The 19,099-nt window shown below is 54.8% G+C and overlaps 1 protein-coding gene across 1 annotated transcript; it reads right to left on the reverse strand.

Moving 5' to 3' along the window:
• Window positions 1-1,200: 1,200 nt before the first annotated feature.
• Window positions 1,201-16,258, reverse strand: SYT12 (synaptotagmin 12). Its single transcript, XM_007944707.2, has 7 exons — window positions 16,225-16,258; window positions 12,201-12,394; window positions 9,965-10,357; window positions 4,984-5,199; window positions 4,185-4,305; window positions 3,195-3,328; window positions 1,201-1,374 (listed from the first exon to the last, which is right to left on the reverse strand). The coding sequence occupies exons 1-7, from the start codon at window positions 16,256-16,258 to the stop codon at window positions 1,201-1,203; spliced, it is 1,266 nt and encodes a 421-aa protein (XP_007942898.1).
• Window positions 16,259-19,099: the final 2,841 nt, after the last annotated feature.

Genomic DNA, 19,099 nt, shown 5'->3' on the forward strand with positions numbered 1-19,099 from the left:
GCTGCCGCCTTCCTGGTCTGGCATTCAACGCTTCTAAGGTTGTCCCTCAAGCCATCCTTCCAACCTGACGGCCCTCGGTTCTCATTCTGCTACAGAAGCAAGGAGCCACTGACAGCCCGCTGGGCTGTCCCTCCTCACTGCCACTACTGAGGTTGTACCCTGCGTTCCCGGCCAGCTCAGAGTCTTCTTCTCCACTGAGTTGTCCAACAAGCCCGCTTGGGCCACAGTGTCCTTGGGGTCTTTGTTACGTTGGCCCGCATGTAGGCTGAGGGCATCAGCAAATGTTTGCTGAGCCAGTGCCTGAAAGTGTGTGAGGCTGAAGACAACAGCCAGGGCCAGGCCTCTTTGGACCTCTGGGTATTTAGCGGTCGAGGTTCAGGGGAGTAGAAGCCACAGAGAATAACCTGAAGCTGGCTGTCCATGCCCAGCGTGACCTGCAGGCCTCTGTTGGGGCTGGCCTCTTCTCCAGAGAGTGGCCTGTGTCCTCCGCAGGGGGCATTTGGGACAGGAAGTTCACCCTCCTCTCCCTGCACCAGTACTGGCCAAGTTCATGTTCCTGCCATTGCTCAGGTGGGCCTGGGAGACTCTAACTTTTTCCCCTAGCCCTCAGAGCACAGCTCCCACCAGGCCCAGGAGGCTTCCCTGTGCCCCCCGGCCTCCCAGGTCTGCATGGCTGGGCCAGCATTCGGCATTGAGCAGGCCACTCCAGGGTGAAGTTTGGCTGAGATCCCTCGGTGGCAGGGGCTGTCTGGTTCACGTCACCCCTGCAGGTGCCTGGCACAGCATGTGGTCCCCAGGACTTGTTCAGTTCCTGTGTGTGATCAGCTCGGTGGCTGGGCTCTCAGGAGGAGTGGGGTGGGGAGCTCGCTGGCTCTCAGAGGTCAAGTCACCCTCCCAGGTGGAGGCACAGAGCCTTTGGGGACTTCGCTGTGGGGGTGCAACTGGCCAGGGCCGGCTCCTTGCTCAGCTGCCCTCCCTGGGGCCTGGTCCAGCCACAGCTGGTCCTCTGTGGGGGAAAGACAACCAGGTCCGCTCCTCCACCACAGTCTGCCCAGAGGACCACGCTGGCTCTCGGGGACTCTGCTGGCTGGCCCCGGTGTTCACGGCTCCAGCCGGGCCATGGAGAAGGGCACTGGATGGAGCAGAGTTTGCACCAGGCTCCAGGCAGCTCCAGTGCCCACCCTGGCCCTGCCCCAGCCACTAGTTTCGCCGGACGGGGTGCCACATGGACACAGGCCTGCGCAGCGTGGCCAGCATCTGGTTCCAGTGTGTGGTGCCCATGCCGCTGGCTGACGGCCCGATGATGACGTGACCCACGTTGTCCCCACGACCATCGCTGCTGCTCTCTGCCACTGTCACACGGAGAGACAGGTCCTGGGGAGGAGGTGACATGGGTGCTGGGAACCAGGAGCCACCTACAGGTTCTCCTACGGGTCCCAGCCTATAAATGCCAGGTCCCTGCGAGGTGCTGGGCACGGCTCCCTGAATCCTCACCTCCATCCACAGGAGGCAAAAAGACTTGTCCAAGGCCTCTCCGAATAAAAGGCGGAGCAAGGATTTGAACTAGGTCTGTCTAACCTCACAGCCCACACAGGGGTAAGAGCCAGACCACTCGTGTTCAAACTTGGCCTCACCACCTCCTTGCTGCGTGACCTTGGGCAGGTGACTTGGATTTTTGCTACCTCAGTTTCCCCATCTGTAAAATGGTGATAATAGTTCCTGTCTCGGGGCTGCTCTGAGGATGCAATGAGTTAAACCACATAGAGCACTCAGAGCGGGTGCTGTTATTATTAGCTGCCCAAGTTGGCCTCCGGCTCATGGGGACCGTATGTTACAGAGCAGAACTGCGCCATAGGCTTTCTCGGCTACAATCTTTACAGGAACAGTTTGCCAGGTGTTTCCTCTGTGGAGCTGCTGGGTAGGTTCAAGCCACCAACCTTTTGGTTAGCAGCTGAGAGCAAACCGTTTGTACCAGTCAGGCTCCTTGGCCTTAGCATGGTGCCTGGGGCTTTGGGAATGTCTGCCGTTACTGTCACAAATAGGACCATCACGTTGGACTCGCAGTGAGGAAGGGAAGGAACTGTATGAGATCACAGTGGTGAAGCTGAGACCAGCGCTCAGCCCGACCTCTCTCCCTGTGCCCTTCTGTGGTCCCAAGAGAGTGCCTGTGCCTGGAGGCCATGGAGTAGTGGCACTATGACCACCCAGGGGGACAAAGGGGACAAGGAGCAGCTGACCCCTGAGGGTGGAGGAGCGGGACCATGATACCCAGACTGGGCAGAGAGGCTGACACACTGGCCTGGATGGGGAACCCCCAGCATGAGGCTGAAGGAGCTCTGGTGATGAAGTGGTTAAGGCATTTGGCTGCTAACCAAAAGGTTGGTGGTTCGAACTCGGCTAGTCTGTGGAAGAAAGATGGGGCAGTCTGCTTCCGCAAAGATCAGTGGCCTTGGAAACCCAATGGGGGTTGCTATGAGTCAGAACGGACTCAATGGCAGTGAGCTTGGTTTGGGTTTCAGAGAGTGAGGCTGGGTTTGGGGTTATCTCGGGGAGAGGAGGATTAGGTGGGTTCTGGATAGCCCCAGGGCTACAGGTAGGTCTGGGGTTGAGGCATGACTTTCTCATTGCCAGGTTTGCCCAAGGCTAGGAGGAGGTGGTGAGCTTCCCATTCTTTGAGGCGTGTAAGCAGAGTCACTGGTATGGTCTAAACCCAGTGTCGCTGCAGTCCCCTACCCTTGATCTGTGATGTCCCTGCTAGGAGGGAGCTTTCTTGGGGCTCACTGCTTTCTGAGGGTCATGGGGTTGTGGAGAGCCCAGCAGGCCTCTGTGGGTAGAACCTGGGGGGACTTAGGGCCAGATCTCTAGGCCCTAGGGCTATGTCTGGCTCACCTCCGGGCCTTTGCACATGCAGCTCCCCTGGATCCCTCCTACAGGAAGCCTCCCCGGACTGCCAAGTCTGAGTGGATCAGGATTGTTTGGGGGACTTTGCTGCTTTGTCCCTTCTGAACCCGTGTCCCCAGCACCCACCCACAGGCAGATGGGTCCCAGTGGGTGCTCAGTAAATGCCTCCCAACCCGAAAGGTAAAGTTTTAGGCAAAATATCACCACCTGCAGGAACCCCGGGAAGCAAGGCCGGAGGGGACGGCGTGGTCCCAGGGCCCTGGGGGTGACCTGTGCAGCCCTGCCCCCCTCACCTGCAGCAGGATGACCGGCACTGAGAAGATCATGGCCTCATTGAACACCGGGTGGGGGTCGTCCCTCTTCACGGCCGTCTTCTTTTTGCTCATCTTCCTCCCATCCTGCAGCAGGTACACCTTGACAAAGGGGTCTGTGGGCGGGCGAGGGGGAGGTGGCTGAGGGCCAGCCACTGGTTCCAAAGCCCCTGAATCACCACCACTGCCACCATCTCCTGCCATCCTTCATGACCCCCATTGTACAGGTGAGGAAACTGAGGGTCACACGTGCGTGAGGGGAAGAGCTGGGCTTCGGGCTCATGGCCCACTGCCGTGCGCCCCTCACGGGGGCTTTAGGAGGTCGCTTTTCATTCGAAGAATGGCCTGGGAGCAGACGTCAGCCTGAGTCACCCAGCTCCCGCTCAGTGCAGCCTGACTCACAGTGGGCAGCCCTGAAAGGACAAGCTGTCTGCCCGTCGCCTGCCACCCGCCCATCAGCTGACCTGGCCGTGCCTGCCTGGACCCAGGACCCCCAAGGCTTGTACCTCCCAGTGGGTGGGGTCCCTCAGCGCTCTGTCTTCACATGTTCAGGGCCCAGCTACCCCCTCAGTTGGAGCTTTGCTGGTAGGGGCTGTTTGGGGTCTGTGGGGCTGTCTTGTCTCTGGCCATGGAATCTCCATCATGAACCCCAGTTCTGGGAAATGGGTGCTCACCTTGGTTCCCTGCCCAGCCCCCACCCTGACTGCTGCCTCTGCTCTCAGACCCTCCCTCACTCTGTTTCATCTTCCCTCTCCCAGGGGCTCCCAGCCAACCTCCATAGGTCCCTGTTTCCCCCGCCGGATTCATCTCCTTCCCACCATGCGCTGCTCCTGAGCTCAGTGAAAGCCATAGTGGGGGCCCTGGCACCAAGCCCCACACCTGCTAGTGCCTCCTGGTGCCCGCGGCATAGCTTCCACCCTGCCATACGAAGGAGCCAGGCAGGCTTTGGGCAGCAGGTGGGACCTTCCTTACCCGCCGTGGTCTTGTTGTTGGTCCAGATGAGGTTCTTGGCCTTCACCACGACCACCGTGAGCCGCTCGGCTGTTGGGAGGTAACTGAGGGACAGCAGGATCTCGCCCACAGCATCGGCCGCCTGGGGGACAGGCGGGAGGCTCAGGTGGCTTTTCCTTCAGGACTTGGGGGGTCCAGGGAAAGGCCTCATTGGCTGGGAAAGGGTAGAAACCCCTCCCCGAGAAGGAGCTGTTGTTGGAACCCTTATAGCAGGGCAGGATCAGGGACCCCCACGCTGCAGGGCATGCGCCACCCCTGTCTCCCATCAGTATAGGCCCTGCCTTGGAAGGTGGGCCAGAGGTTGCCTGTCAATGTAGTCACCAGATACGGCTTAGCTCCTGACTGCTCCTTCCAGGACAAGGCAAACATTCCATGGCAGGGGGACATGCAAGTCCAAATGGACAAGAGAGACTGGAAGATAGATCATTCGCTTCGACAATGATGCTCCCCGAGCACTGTTACGCTAAAGAAGGTAAGCTTCACCCTGGCCTCTGTCTGAAATAACCTACTTCAGGGCCTGAGCAATGCTGCCCTGCCAGAAAGCCTGTAGGGGCCGAGCCGCTGAAGGTTTGGTGATAAGAACAGTGAAAGAGCTGTGAACAGTGTTCAGGGTGTTTCTTTTCCCTTTTGCATATAGTGTGCAGTGTTTCCTCAAATGTGGTGTAGGTCTCTTTCCCTGCTCTCCTAAAGCTGTCGGGGTGCTGGTTGACGCAAAGGGATCTGGCAGGGGAATTCTAAGGGGTCGGTGGGCAAAACTCACCTTGTTCTGGTCCTGTAAGTAGAGCCAGCCACTGAAGGGCTGCAGCAGGAGGTCAAGCACAGACAGCTTCAGGTCCACCAGCCCTGTGCTGACGTTCCGCTCGTCCTCATCGATGCCAAACACCGAAAACCGCAAGCTCTTCTCCTCCAGGGCTGCAGGGTCCAGCGGGATGGAGAACTTCTCATCGAAGAAGACAGAGTAGGCATTCCTCTGGATCTGCAGAGAGAAAGGGCCGTGCAAGGCGCGCCAAAAGAAGGGGGCAGCTGGGGCTGTGAGGTCGCAGCAGGGGCCTGTGAGGCCGGAGCAGGGAGAAGGCACTGGGCTGGAGTCCTGGCTCTGTTGTCGTCACGCCAGCCTTGCCCTTCCACGTTTGAAAAGCCCTTGGCCCTCCTCTCAGTGGGGGCCAATCTAGTGGCCCGGGATCAGAAGCTCCACGATCCGACCTGCTTGCTGCCTAACATACCTGTTGTACATCTCATCTCTGTCTGCTCATGTTCCTCATCCCCCACCTTCAGGAAACCACCTGGGTGGGATCGGCTGCTCTGTGATGCTAAGAAGGCTGTCTCCCTGCCTCCAGGAGCCTGAGCCCACTCTGCACCACTGCTTGGGCCCTGGAGAGGCTCCCGGCATCTTCTTCTTCCCCTAATTCTCCCTACAACTCCCTCCTCAGCCACTCTCTCCAGGAAGCTTCCCTGATGCCCCAGGCAGGTGTCACGTTTCCTGATCTGATCCAGATGGGTTTTCCAGGTCCCCGCCTTGACCCTGAGCAGGTCTCAGGGATGAGGTCTCCACCCCCCTTGCAGCTGCTCAGCCCTCACCCTGGACCAGGTACGTGCTGGGTGTAGGGCTGAGAGCCACTGATGCCCACACTGAGTGGCCCACTGGGCACGCTTGAGGATAATCCACCCCCGGGTCTGGGTTGAACCTGACCCTGTCACTTCCCAGCTATGTGCTCTTGGACAAACCTCAACTTAGCTGAGCTTCAGTTTTCTCATCTGTAAAACGGAGATAAAGCATGGTACCCACTGTTCCTCACAACTAGACCAATCCACAACATCGTGATAAACGATGAAAAGATTGAAGTTGTCAAGGGTTTCATTTTACTTGGATCCACAATCAACACCCATGACAACAGCAGGCAAGAAATCAAACGACAGATTGCACTGGGAAAATCTGCTGCAAAAACCTCTTTACCAAACAAAAACCATCCCCAAGTGTTCAAAAGCAAAGATGTCACCGTGAGGACTAAGGTGAGCCTGACCCACACCGTGGTGTTTTCAATTGTTTCATATTCAGGTGAGAACTGGAGAATGACTAAAAGACTGAACAAAGCTGATGTATTTGAATGATGGTGTTGAAGAAGAATATTGAGTGTACCTTGGGCTGCCAGAAGAATGAAAAGATCTGTCTTGGAAGAAGACCACCCAGAATGCTCCTTACAAGTGAGGATGGTGAGACTTGGTCTCACGTATTGGGGACATGTTGTCAGGAGGGACCAGTCCCTGCAGGAGAATCTCGTGCTTGGTAAAGTAGAAGGTCAGTGAGAAAGAGGAAGACCGTCAACGAGATGGACTGACACAGTGGCTGCAACAACGGGCTCAAACAGAGCAACTATTGTGAGGATGCTGCGGGACCAGGTGGTGTTTCGTTCTGTTGGATGTGAGGTCACTCTGAGTCAGAACCGACTCAATGGCACCTGACCACAGCAACAACCACACCCACTGTGAACAACACACAGACAGTCCACAGACAGATGCCTGGTGCAGAGGGAACGGGTGAATGATGCTGGTTCATGGTCATGAAGTCAGCCCTGGGAGTGCCTGGGTCTTTTTCTTCTGCACGGTTGAGCAGCAGACACACCCGTAGCCCAGCACAGTGGGGTCACAGAACTCAGAAGCAAGTTGAAAAGAACAACACCCCCGTTTTGTTGTACCAGCTCCCCTGACCCTCACACACTGAGGCTGGGTCTGTGCCCTCCACCCAGCCCACTTTCAGAACCTGGCCCAGGGATCCCTGAACACTGTGGGATGGCTGGCGGGCTGGCTGGATGCAGTTACTGGACAAGGCTGGACCCATTCCGTTTCCAAGCTTGGTCCTGCCTGGTGGGCACCATTGGCTTCCTCTCAGGAAGCCGTGGGCAGGTGCCCTCAGGAGGTGCACCCACAGGCACGGCTCCCCTTTCCATGGGGGCTGCCTGAGTCACTGCCTGGCAGTATTTAAGGAGAGGTGCTTTCTTCCCTGGCGCCTGGCCTGAAGCTGGGGGCCTGCCCAGTCTGGAGGCAGCCACCACCTGGGTGGGATCGGCTGCTCTGTGATGCTAAGAAGGCTGTCTCCCTGCCTCCAGGAGCCTGAGCCCACTCTGCACTGCTGCTCAGGCCCTGGAGAGGCTCCTTTCACCGTGCCCTGGGGCTATGCTCCCCACCCAGCCCCTGCTCCAGAACCTTCTAGGGCTCCTCGCCCTGTGGGATGAAGTGCACCCCAGCCCACCCCTGTCCCTTGACCTCTGCATTCATGATTGGCTCCTCCTGGCCCACTTCTCTTTGCTCTGGCCAACTAGCCTGTTTGCTGGCCCCTCTCTGTGGAATCTTGGGCTCCCTGCCCATACGTTCTCCTCCAGGCTTTATGAGCACATCGATAGGGGAGGATGAGAACCCCAAGCTCGAATCTCAGACTTCTGCTCACTCACTGGGATTGTCTTGGGCAGAAAACACGTCCCCGAGTCTCCGTTTTTCCGTCTGTAAGATGCCCTAACAGTTCACCCATCACCTTCAGAAGCCGAAGAGAGGCTCACAGATTTGAGAGCTCTGGGTGGCTGCAGGCTGCCAGTGTCCAGAACCACCCAGAGTCCTCCAGGCAGCCCAAGTCACAGGTGACAGGACTTAGCACAACACGTCCTGTGGGGCCTGACAGCCCTTCCCAAGGACTGAGCTGAGGACCCCCACATGCTACATCAATCTGTCCACAATAATTATGACCTCCATGTGACAGATGGGGATGCTGAGGCACAGAGAACATGAGTGACTCACCCAGGCTCACACGGGTAGGAAGTGGTGGAGCCAGGATTTGAACCCGGGCACTTGGGCTTCAGGACCATGCTCTGAACCACTGGCTGTACTATCTCTCGGAAGCTGGGCCACACCCATTTGGCCCACACGTACTGAAGTGATGGAGAGTGGGGTGGGAGAGGGATGACCTGTCCATTGCCCTCCACTGAGGGACAGCTGGTGTTCAGCATAGTCCAGGTGAGTAGGCACAGGTGGGTCTCCAAGAAGCCAGAAAGAAACTTCTGGTCCTGCAGGTCCTCAGGCCCCTCCCACTTTGGGTCAGAGGCCACATGTCGTCCTTGTCCATCTCAGAGGCTTCCCAGCCCAGCGCCTGCCCTGCCTCCCACCCCAGCCCCTAACTGCTGGTGCTGGCCTGCAGGGTTTATCCATGCTGGCTCTGGTCCTGCCTGGTGAGGAGGAGGGACTGGCCTGGTGGGGTGTGCTGGTGTCCTCTGTTCTCCTGGAACCCTTTCTCTCTCTTCTTCCTCCTCTTGTCCTTGGGGCTGACCTCTGCAGGCCATACCAGCAGGCTCCCTTGGCCTCTGGCTTCTGGGGTGTGTCAGCCAGTGAGGGTCACCAGAGGCAGCTGAGGTTGGAGGGAGGTGGCGTGCCCATCCCTCCAGCTTCCTCTCTTCAGTATTGTGTGGGCTGATCATGCCCTTGACCAAATGTCACAGCTCCTGCCAAGGTGACCCTCCCAGTAACCTCACCCTCATCCTCTTGGGATGGTACCACCCACCCACAGCATTGAAAACAGTGCCACTAAGGGTCCTGAGATTCACCAACCTGAGTATGCCAGCCTTTGCTCCCAGGACCCCAAGTGGATCCAGAGGACACACTAGCACAGGGACACCTCGTTTTATTGTGGGTTCAGTTCCAGACCACCTCAATAAAGTGACTATCACAAGAAAGCCAGTCACACCAATTGTTTGCTTTCTGAGTGCAAATAAAAGCTCTCTTTACATTACACTGTAGTCCACCAGCCACTCCTCGGAAGGAAGGTTGGGCAATCTACTTCCGTAGCGATACTGCCTCGGAAACCTAAGGAGGGGTCGCTATGAGTCAGGTGACTTCATGGCACATAACAACAACAACAAATTAGTCTATCAAGAGTGCAATGTTGTTCTGGGTAGGTGCCGTCAAGTCGGCTCCAACCCGTAGCGACCCCGTGGACAAGAGAAGGAAACGCCGCCCGGGCCTGTACCAGCCTCACAGTCCTTGCTCTGCCTTAGCGCATCCTTACAGCCACTGTGTTGTCCATCTCATCGAGGGCCTTCCCCTTTTCACTGACCCTCCACTTTACCAGACATCCTTCTCCAGGGAATGGTCCCTTCTGACAACATGACCAAAGTAGGTGAGATGAAGTCTGGCCATTCTCGCTTCCAAGGAGCATTCCGGCTGCACTTCCTCCAGGACAGATTTGTGCTCTGTCTAGCAGTCCATGGTATTCTCAGGATTTTTCGCCAACATCAAGAGTGTTAAGAGTGTGATGTAAAAATTTGAAATATCATGAGAATTACCAAAATGTGACACAGAGACGTGAAGGGAACACATGCGGTTGGAAAAATGACACTGGTAGACCTGCTTGACACAGGGTGGTCGCAAACCCTCAGTGGGTCAAAAATGCAGTCTCTGTGAAGCCCAGTAATGAGGCAAGTGCAATAAAATGAGGCATGCCTGTATTCAGAGCTGAGAATCACGCCCAGTAGGGCTCTGAAGTGGAGGCTCCAAACGCCTGTCCTGTCCTTGCTGAAGTCTGTACCTTCAGCTCCGGGATCATTGTCCTAACCTGCACTCTAGATCCGGCCTGGCCCTGCAGACCCACTGGCCAAGTGGAGAGCACTCCAAGGAGCCCTGACCCACCTCCACCCAGAGCAGCCAGACCCAGTCCAATGTGGAACGGGGTCCTGCCACCACACGCCCCGGTCCCCACTTACCCGGGAAATGCCCACGATCTGTTCGTCGGGCAGCAGGCTGACGCGCATGAAGCAGGACTCGAAGCTGGCTTCCTCCCGCTCCAGCAGGTCCTTGCCCTGCAGCAGGGCCACGTGGAGGGTATGCGAGGCGGCGTCGTAGTCCATGGTCACCTCCACCTGGCCCAGCGTGAAGTCCTGCCCGAAGGTGTTGCTCACAGAGGAGATGGAGTTCAGGGAGTCGGCCGACTGGGACTTGCGCAGAGTGCCATAGGGGGCCAGGTCCAGCTCCCGGCCCACCAGCTCCAGGGGCCCCAGCTCGCTGATGCTCTCAAAGTTGTCCTCCATGCTTAGGCTGCCTTTGCGGCTGGGCGGTCCCCGCGTGCTAGCCCTCTGAGGGGTCCAGGCAGGTACTCTCTGCGGGGGAGGAAAAGGAGATAGAAGCATCACGTGGGCCAAGAGGAGGTGGAGGAGACCGGGGGTAAGCCCCTCCAAGCTCCCGTGATGCAAAACCAGTGCATTCCTTGGTTAGACCCTTGTTTGATGCTGTTCCATGTCACTTAGCTTCTCTCCCTCACCAAGATGTAAGAAAACTCTTTCTCAATGTGTTTCTTTATATGCACAGGTTCCATACACAAAGATGTTCAACACAGTGATGTTTATAAACAGAAAAAGTAGTCAGCAACCTACGTAGGGAGTGGACAAGAGGGTAGGGCTATTACCATTCAGTAGATGCTCCTTTAGCCTCACAGGGAGTTTACAGAAGGTGATTACCAATGGAGAAAGAGTCCATGTTGGATAATGCCCATGCCAGTAATAAGAAGCCCTGGTGGCACAATGGTTATGTGCTTAGCTGTTAACCAGAAGGTTGGTGGTTCGAACCCACCCAGAGGCTCTGTGGGAGAAAACTCACAGTGACCTGCCTCCATCAAGATTACAGCCAAGAAAACCCTACGGGGAAGTTCCACTCTGTCACATGGGGTCGGCAGGACCTAACAGCAATAATACAGAAATATTCAAATTTTTATTTCCTCTAAATTGACCTTGGGATTTGAGAAAGCAAATGCCTTTGTGCCTGAGTTAGGGGACACAGGACTCTGGAAAGCTTTGGATACTGCTGCTCTTTGGAAAAGTTGTGCCAATTTATAGTCCCCCCACAATGGACTGAGAGTCTCCCCAACCCCCCAGTGAGTGAGCAGGTGGGACCCTGACCTGCTCGTACTCGGGCTGTGCTCCCTGGAGCATGAGGTTAGAAAAACTCTCTCCCATGTTTGAAATGATGAAAGACTCAATATATACCAAGAGCCCTAAAAATGTTTGTACTGCCTGATACAGTAATTCTGCATCTGGGCAGCCATCCAAAGCATATACGAAGACAAAGTTTTACACACACAACATTCATTGCATTATTTATAATGGCATTTAGTAAAATCATGGCCCAGCGGTCAAAGGTACTCTTAGGCAGCCATTAACATGCTGTGTGTGGTGGGAATTCCACCATACGGGCAAAGGCTTCAGCTGTAAGTGATATGAAGAGCAGGGTATAAAAGTCTCTATAGCTGTCACACCACAGGGTAAAAATTGTTCATGGGAGAAAGACTTGGGGAGAGGTACTACTGAACAAATTGGAAAGAGATACACGCAACTGGAAACACTTAGAAACAGTTGACAGTTGTCTGCCTTTGCGCGGTGGTGTCTGGGATGTTTCTCTGTTTCTCTTCTTATTTATACTTTGCTGTATTTTTCCCGGGATTTTTCTCTTTTTTTTAATGGAAAGCGTTCACTCATTCATCAAGGATTTATTGATTGGGCAACCTAATCTACTATATCTAGAGATGCAGCCTTGGAGACCCAAGGTGGGGTCACTGAGTTGAATCGACTCCACAGCAGTGAGTTTGGTTCTTTGGTTTACAACAGGGCTAGGAACCCTTGGGGCACAGCTCTTAAGCACTTGGCTGCTAACCCAGTTGGCGGTTTGAACCCACCAGCAGCTCCATGAGAGAAAAACCTTGGAAAACCTATGGGGCAGTTCTATTCTGTCACATGGGGTCACCAGGAGTAGGAACTGACCTGACAGCACAGGGTTAGGGATTGGAGCTGGGGCGTGGGCAAGATGGGCTGGTCCCTGTGTACAGGGAGGAAATGCACTGGGAAGGAGAGCGGAGGACGGGGTGGGAAGGACCGGAGTCCAGCCTGAAGGTGACAGCAGCAGGGGATGCTAAGAAACATCCGTGGACCCCTGATGAAGTGGACGCCTCACCTTCTGCCTGGCCTCCGCGTAGGTTTCTCCGTACTTCTCCTGCAGGTACCTGTAGTCATAGTTGGGAAACGGTGAGGGACTGGGGAAGTTCCCTGACGTCCACAGCTTCCAAAGGCTCACGGCTGCGATTCCCAGCAGTGCCAGGGCCCCTGCGGCATAGACGCCCACCTCCCAGCCAGGGGGGCTCTTGATGACTGCAAGGCAAGGGCAGCCCTCATCAGTCGTCCCTGGGACCCACCGGTGGTTACAGAACCCCCTCCCCCAACCTGGGGAGCAGACGTAACCACTGCCCTGCCTGGCCCAGGCCCAGCATGGTTCCCAAGTAAGCAGGGTGGAGAGAAGTGGGGACAGCCCTGCAGAAGTGGAAACTTATCATTGCACATCCATTGAATGCCTGCTGTATGCACAGGGAGGCATGGCAGGCGAGTGAGCCTCAGCCCTAGTCCCTGCCCTTAAGCAACTCACAGTCTGGGAGCAAATAGAGAAAACAGAGTGAAGGGAGTCCAGTTGGTAGCAGCCCAGGAGGGCTTCCTGGAGGAGGGACGTCTAAGGTATGAAGGGGGAGAAAGAAGTGTGCCAGGCCAAGGCAACCAGGAGTGGGAGTATAGGCCAGAAAGGATGAAGGGCATGTACAAGCCCACAGAGAGCACAGTGTCCAATGAGAGAGACGGAGGGAGGCACTTGGGGCTGGAGAGACTCTGTACTGCCATTCCCCACACTGTTCCCAGCAGCCCTGCAGCACAGGGAGGAATCAGCACTGGTGGCCAGGCTGCAGCCAGGCCCTCAGCCTGCTCTGCTCTCCTCCGAGCCCAGCCAACCCTGGCTGGACTCCACAGACAGACTAACTCTAGAGAAAGGCAGGGTCTAGCCTTCAACCACGACACTTACCAACCACTATGAGTTAGGGTGACAGTGGTTAAAACATTCAGCTGCTAACCCAAAGGTCAGTGGTTTGAACCCACCAGATGCTCCTTGGGAGAAAGACGAGGCACTTCGCTTCTGTAAAGATGACAGCCTTGGAGACCCTGTGGGGCAGTTCCACTCTGTCCTCTGGGGGCGCTGTGGGTCAGAATGGACTCCAGGCAGTGGGTGTGGTTTGGGCTTTGCTTCCATAAAGATTGACAGCCTTGGAAACCCTGTGGGCAGTTCCACTCTGTCCTCTAGGGGCGCTGTGGGTCAGAGTCAACTCAGTGGCTTTGGGTTTGGTTTTAGGCTTTGCTTCCGTGAAGACTGCAGCCTTGGAAACCCTGTGGGGCAGCTCCACTCTGTCCTCTAGAGGCGCTGTGGGTCAGAATCCACCCTATGGCAGTGGGTATGAATGTTATTGTTGTTGTTGTTTGCCGTCGAGTCGGCCCCGACTCATAGTGACCCCTCCTTGGGTTTCCGAGGCAGTATCACTATGGAAGTAGGATTGCCCAACCTTCCTTCTGAGGAGTGGCTGGTGGGTTTGAACCGCCAGCCTTCTGGTTAGCAGTCAAGTGCTTTAGCCACTATGCTACCAGAGCTGAGAAATGGCAGAAGTTGGGTGCAGGCACCTGGACTCCCAGGAAGCCACCTGGTCTCTCTGGGCTTCATTTTCCTCTGGACAAGAGATGACAACAAGGACATACCCAGCCCAGTGGCCCACCTCAGGGAATTTATTTGAAGGGAAAAATCCCAACAAGTTTTTTTTTAACGTCTGGTGTGAGTCATCGAGGCTGTATTTAAACAGCAGAAATCTGGAAGCAGCCTGAAGGTCCGACCACGGGGGCTGGTGGGGGCGGGTGGTGTCATCTTGGGAGAGAACGGGAGAGGCTTTTGAGGGTGGCAATTAAGGTCTTGAGGATGGCACCTCGGTAACATGGAGAAACTCTCCGGCATTGTTAAGAGAAAAAAACAAATCAGTCCCCAGCGTGGTGTGACCGTGAGATGGTGACATATTAAATCACACGGTAATAAAAGGGCCTGGGGGGCAGGGGTGGGGGACACAGAAACAGTGGGTAATAAGAATGGAGGGACTGTGAGCAAATTCTATTTGTGCCTGAGTTCTCTGGTTGATGGAAGGTAATCTGCCGGCTAAATAAAACCAACAAAGAGACTGTGGGGGGTCCAAGGCCCAGCCCTAACAAATTGCAGGAAAGTTCTAGGAGTTGGGTGAATGGTGATGGGTGAACTGTGGAGTCAGGTGCCCACGGGAGGGTTCCTGCTGAGATGTGCATGCTGCCTCCCTGGCCAGTGGAGGGGCACCAAAGAGGCTGAGCTCCAAGCGGGGGCTGGGCACGGCTGGGCGGCACACACAGCCAAGCTCCCCGAGAGAGGGCTCCAGCAAAGTAGGACAGGGCTGGGGACACAAAAGACCAAGTCCAGGCCCCTCTTGGAGCCAGTGAAAACCCCAGAAGAGTGAGATGAAATGATGACAATTGATGCTTATTTATTTCTTCATTTTATTGAGTGCCAGACTTGGGGTGGGAGGGGAGAACTCTCAGGGGAAGTGGGTCTGATAGGAATAGTAGTAACAGCAGTACTTGTCCTTATAAAGCATTTACTGTGCACTATTCAGAAGCTTCTGCTAACCAGAAGGCTGGTGGTTCAAACCCACCAGCCACTCCTCGGAAGGAAGGTTGGGCAATCTGCTTTCATAGTGATACCGCCTTGGAAACCCAAGGAGGGGTTGCTAGGAGTCGGATGCAACTCGACGGCAGTGAGTTTGAGTTTGAGTTTTTGTGCACTATTTATGAGGCCCTGTGCTAAGCCAGGAATTCTGGTGGCACAGGGGATAAGCACTTGGTTGCTAATCAAAAGATGGTAGTTTGAACCTACCGGCCGCCCCACAGGAGAAAGATGAGGCAGTCTGCTTCCTTAAAGATTGACAGCCTTAGAAACCCTGGGGGCAGTTCAACTCTGTACGCTAGGGGCGCTGTGATTCAGAATTGATTCCATGGCAGTGGGTTTAATTTGGGCTTTGCTTCTGTGAAGACTGACAGCCTTGGAGACCCTGTGGGGCAGTTCCACTCTGTTCTCTAGGGGCGCTGTGAGTCAGATTGGACTTGACAGCAACTGGTTTTGGTTGTTCTTAGCACTCCACATATATTAACCCAATGAGTCCTCAGAACAACCCTGGCAGGCAGGTTCTATTACGATTCCAATTTTATAGATGAGGAAGCTGAGGCCAGACAGTCTGGCTCCAGATCTGCCCTTGAACCCTGCACACTAGGCTGGAGGACCTAGACCGGCCTGTACAAAGGCCTGCAGTTGGGAGAGAGTCGTGTTGGTGCTGTGTTGGGGTCTTAGTATGTGTTAGCTCACTGAATTTTCCTGACACCCCTTAAGGAAGGCTTCATTGTCCCCATTTTGCAGATGAAGAAGTAGAGGCTCAGAGAGGTCTCATCAATGGAGAGAAGTCAGGATTCCTGGCTGGGGACGGAGATAGGATTGGGAGATGGGGCCCCTGATACAGCCGTCAGTGCTGGGCTAGCTGGGTGCCACGTGAGGGTAGGAGGTGGAGAGGTGGCGAGGTCAGGAGACCTGCGTCTTGTCCTGTCACTCACTTACTGTCTCTTTCTCTGACTGATCTTCACTTCTCCCATCTGCAAATGGGGAGAGCATGTCTGTTTCAGCTCTGACATCATCCACCATTGATTGGCAGGGCCGCAGGCAGAGGTCTGGTGATTCCAGGCCATCTCTAAGCTCAATTAGTTATGCCTGCCATGGCACCAGATGGGAAGGTGGGAGTTGCATCCCATCTGGGACTGGATGCTGTCTGAGTTTAATGTTCCATGGATTTAACAACAACCTTCCTGGGTTTCCCCGGCTATTCGCCAGCCTCCAGAAATGGCCCCATGTGAGTGGAGAGAGGAGACCTCAGACTGGCCCAAGCTCCGTGTCCCTAAGGCTATGTGACCTTGGGCTAGTCACTGACCATCTTCACGAGTAAAATGGGGCCATTATTGATGCTGCATTCACACGCCCACCCCAGGCCAGGTTCAAGGGTCCTGAAATGCCATACAGGCGTGGTAGAGGGGAGAGACTGGCCACTGGGACTCACCGCTCAGGTGGTATTCTGCCACGTCCACGGCCATGATGCCTGCTGCAGTGGCTGTGACTGGAAGGGAGAAGAGAGTCAGCAGAGAGGGCTGCCCAGGGCCACGCGCCGACCCTATCCCCAGGCTTCCTGGCCCCTGTGTACCTGCCTGTTGCCCTGCAGCTCACTCAGCAGTGAGGGGAACCAGGTCCAAGAAAGGTATTTTTAAAATGCCATTTAAAGAACCTTTCAAGCGCATGAAGACCTCATTTCAACATCTCCAGATGACACGCAGGACACCCGGCTATAGCTGAATTCCAGACTTGTTTTTAGTATATCTGAAATATCTGGTAGCATAGTGGCTAAGACACTTGCCTGCTGACCAGAAGGCTGGCAGTTCAAACCCACCAGCCACTCCTTGCAAGGAAGGTTGGGCAATCCTACTTCCGTAGTGATACTGCCTCGGAAACCCAAGGAGGGGTTGCTATGAGTCGGGTTTGACTCGACGGCACATACCAACATAACATAACCCAAATAAGAAGCTCTAGTGGTGTGATGCCTAAAGCATTTGACTGCTAACCAGAAGGGTGGTGGTTCAAACCCACCAACCGCTCCACAGAAGGAAGATGGGGCAGTGTACGTTGGTAAAGAGTTATAGCCTCGGAAAACCAAAAAGGGATCTCTGTGAGTTGGAATCAACTCGATGGCTGTGAGGTGGTTTTTTTTTTTTTTTTTTAAATATCCCAAATAGTGCACGGGACATACTTATGCTAAAAAGTTAATTGCTAATTACCTGAAATTATCAGAATTTCAGATTATTTTTTAGTATAAGTATGTGCCCAATAAGGAGTGATGCAGTGGTTAAAGGGCTTGGCTGCTAATTGCAAAAGGTGGCTGGTTTGAACCTAATGGTGGCTCCCCGGAAGAAAACACCTGGTGAGCTGCTTCCACAGAGATTTACAGCCCAGGGAACCCTGTGGGGCAGTTCTACTCTGTCCTACAGGGCTGCTAGGAGTCAGAACAATGCTAGGACCAGGAGGATGGGTTACATCTGTGGTTATAATCTCACTTGGGAATGGATAGTCTTTGTTATGTTAGTGAGGAGCATTAGTGGAGGGTGTGTCTAGGAGCCCTGATGGTGCAGGGCTGCCAACCAGAAGGTCCACGGGTCGAATTCACCAGCCAGGCTGCAGGAGAAAGATGCGGTTGTCTGCTTGTGTGAAGCTTTCAGCCTTAAAAACCCTAAGGGGCAGTTCTACTCTGTCCTATAGGGTCGCTGTGGGTTGGAAACAACTTGATGGCAATGGGTTGGACTTTTTTGGTTTGAGGTCTGATGAAATTGTTCTAGAAGGTCTGAGAACTCATGCAAGCCATTCCCTGAGCCCAGGGGATCAATCATTGCTTTATTCTGGTTGTTATTAAGAAATCAGTCCGGCCCATGGACAGGTTCTAAATGGGGAGTGGAGGCTTGAGAGACTGAGATGAGCTCTACCAGTCTCAGCTCAAGGAGCACAGAAGGGCGAACAACTGCCCCCTCCCGACCTCTGGGCTACCTTGCACTCAGAGAGGTGGTTACAGGCTCACAAACGCGCAGGGCCCGGCAGGCACAATGAAAGGGCTCCAGGGGCCGTGCAGACTCTCGGCTGCCAAAAGCAGCAGCTGCTCTGTTCCAGCACCAATGGCAAATCCTGGATCTGGCTTCTTAAAGAAAAGCCAGACACGTGGATTGTTATGAGGAGTTTCTTGATTTTCAAATGTTGCACCCAATTCCCCAAACATATCAAATCCTGTCCAGGCACAGAGCAAAAGTCCCTCTAGGCTCCCTAGTTTGCCATCCCTGGAAGCATTCTGGTCTCCCTGTGGTACAGGAGTCAGAGAGGGAGGCTGGGACCCAGCATTTCAGGATCCAGGGTCCTCCCCAATGTGGGGCTTTGAAGCCAAGAAGTTGGGGTGCCTTGGTCCAGACAAGGTTGTCCAGCACACGTAGGGGGGTGCAAGTCCCTGGAGCAGGAGGCCCTCGGGCTGCTCCTTGCGCCCACTCTCTTGAGGATGCTCTCGCTCCAATGAGGAGATGCGGTTGTCATGGTGATGGGAGGGCAGTTTCACCTGTCCTGACTTGAGTGGGCTCATTCCTGGGCCCTGGGCGGATGATCATGATACTTATTCATAATAGCTAACTTTGCCAAGCACTCCTGCATTCTTACCACTCGTCATGTGCAATACACAACCTCACTGAATCCACCTAGTATTACCTTCAAACCCCATGAGGTAGATGCAATTATCATCTCTGGTTTGCAGGTGACAGAGTTTGCAGGCTTGGTAGTAACTTGCCCCAGACACACAGCTAATAAACTTTCCAGCTAGGACTCTAGGCTCCGTACTCCTAACCACAGGGCCTTACTACAGGCAGGCATATGACTTTCAAAGCAGTTTCCTAAGAATGTGTTAGCAGACTGCTCAAGTTGTGTACCGTGGCACCTGGCATTCTGTACCACTGCAGGGAAGATCCAGGTGGCCTCAGCTCCTCGTGAGAGAGGCCCAGGCACCTGAACACACATGCCAACCTGATCACACATATCCCAGCCTGCCTCTGCCTCATCAGGAAACCAAGTAACAATGCCAGCAAGCTTCTTTCTGCTCACCTGGCCCAGGCTGACCTACTGAGAGGGAGGCCCAGCTGGGACAGCTGATGCCAGCCACGCGTGGGCTGGTTAGACCCCTGCGGCAAGGGGTGTGTGAGGGACGGAGCCACAGGCTGTAGGAGATCTCTGCTGTTGAGGGTCCCCGACCTGTCAAGGTAGTCTGGCCCAGACCCAGACTCCACATCACCCACTCTCATTACAACACCCCTTTCTGAGGGTCTGGGAGTTTTGTGATGGTGCCTGGAAGTGTCAAAGCC

This window comes from Orycteropus afer, unplaced genomic scaffold (assembly GCF_000298275.1).
Source record: "Orycteropus afer afer isolate SDZICR_OR568_19922 unplaced genomic scaffold, OryAfe1.0 scaffold00130, whole genome shotgun sequence".
In the NCBI taxonomy this organism is placed as follows: domain Eukaryota; kingdom Metazoa; phylum Chordata; class Mammalia; order Tubulidentata; family Orycteropodidae; genus Orycteropus; species Orycteropus afer.

What these genes read in the sequence shown, in the direction of transcription:
- SYT12 (XM_007944707.2), bottom strand. Translation starts at nt 16,258, where the DNA reads ATGGCCGTGGACGTGGCAGAATACCACCTGAGCG. An exon ending in GGCAGAATACCACCTGAGCG is followed by an intron (nt 12,395 to 16,224) that starts GTGAGTCCCAGT and finishes CTTGCCTTGCAG; the next exon opens with TCATCAAGAGCCCCCCTGGC. An exon ending in ACGCGGAGGCCAGGCAGAAG is followed by an intron (nt 10,358 to 12,200) that starts GTGAGGCGTCCA and finishes CCTCCCCCGCAG; the next exon opens with AGAGTACCTGCCTGGACCCC.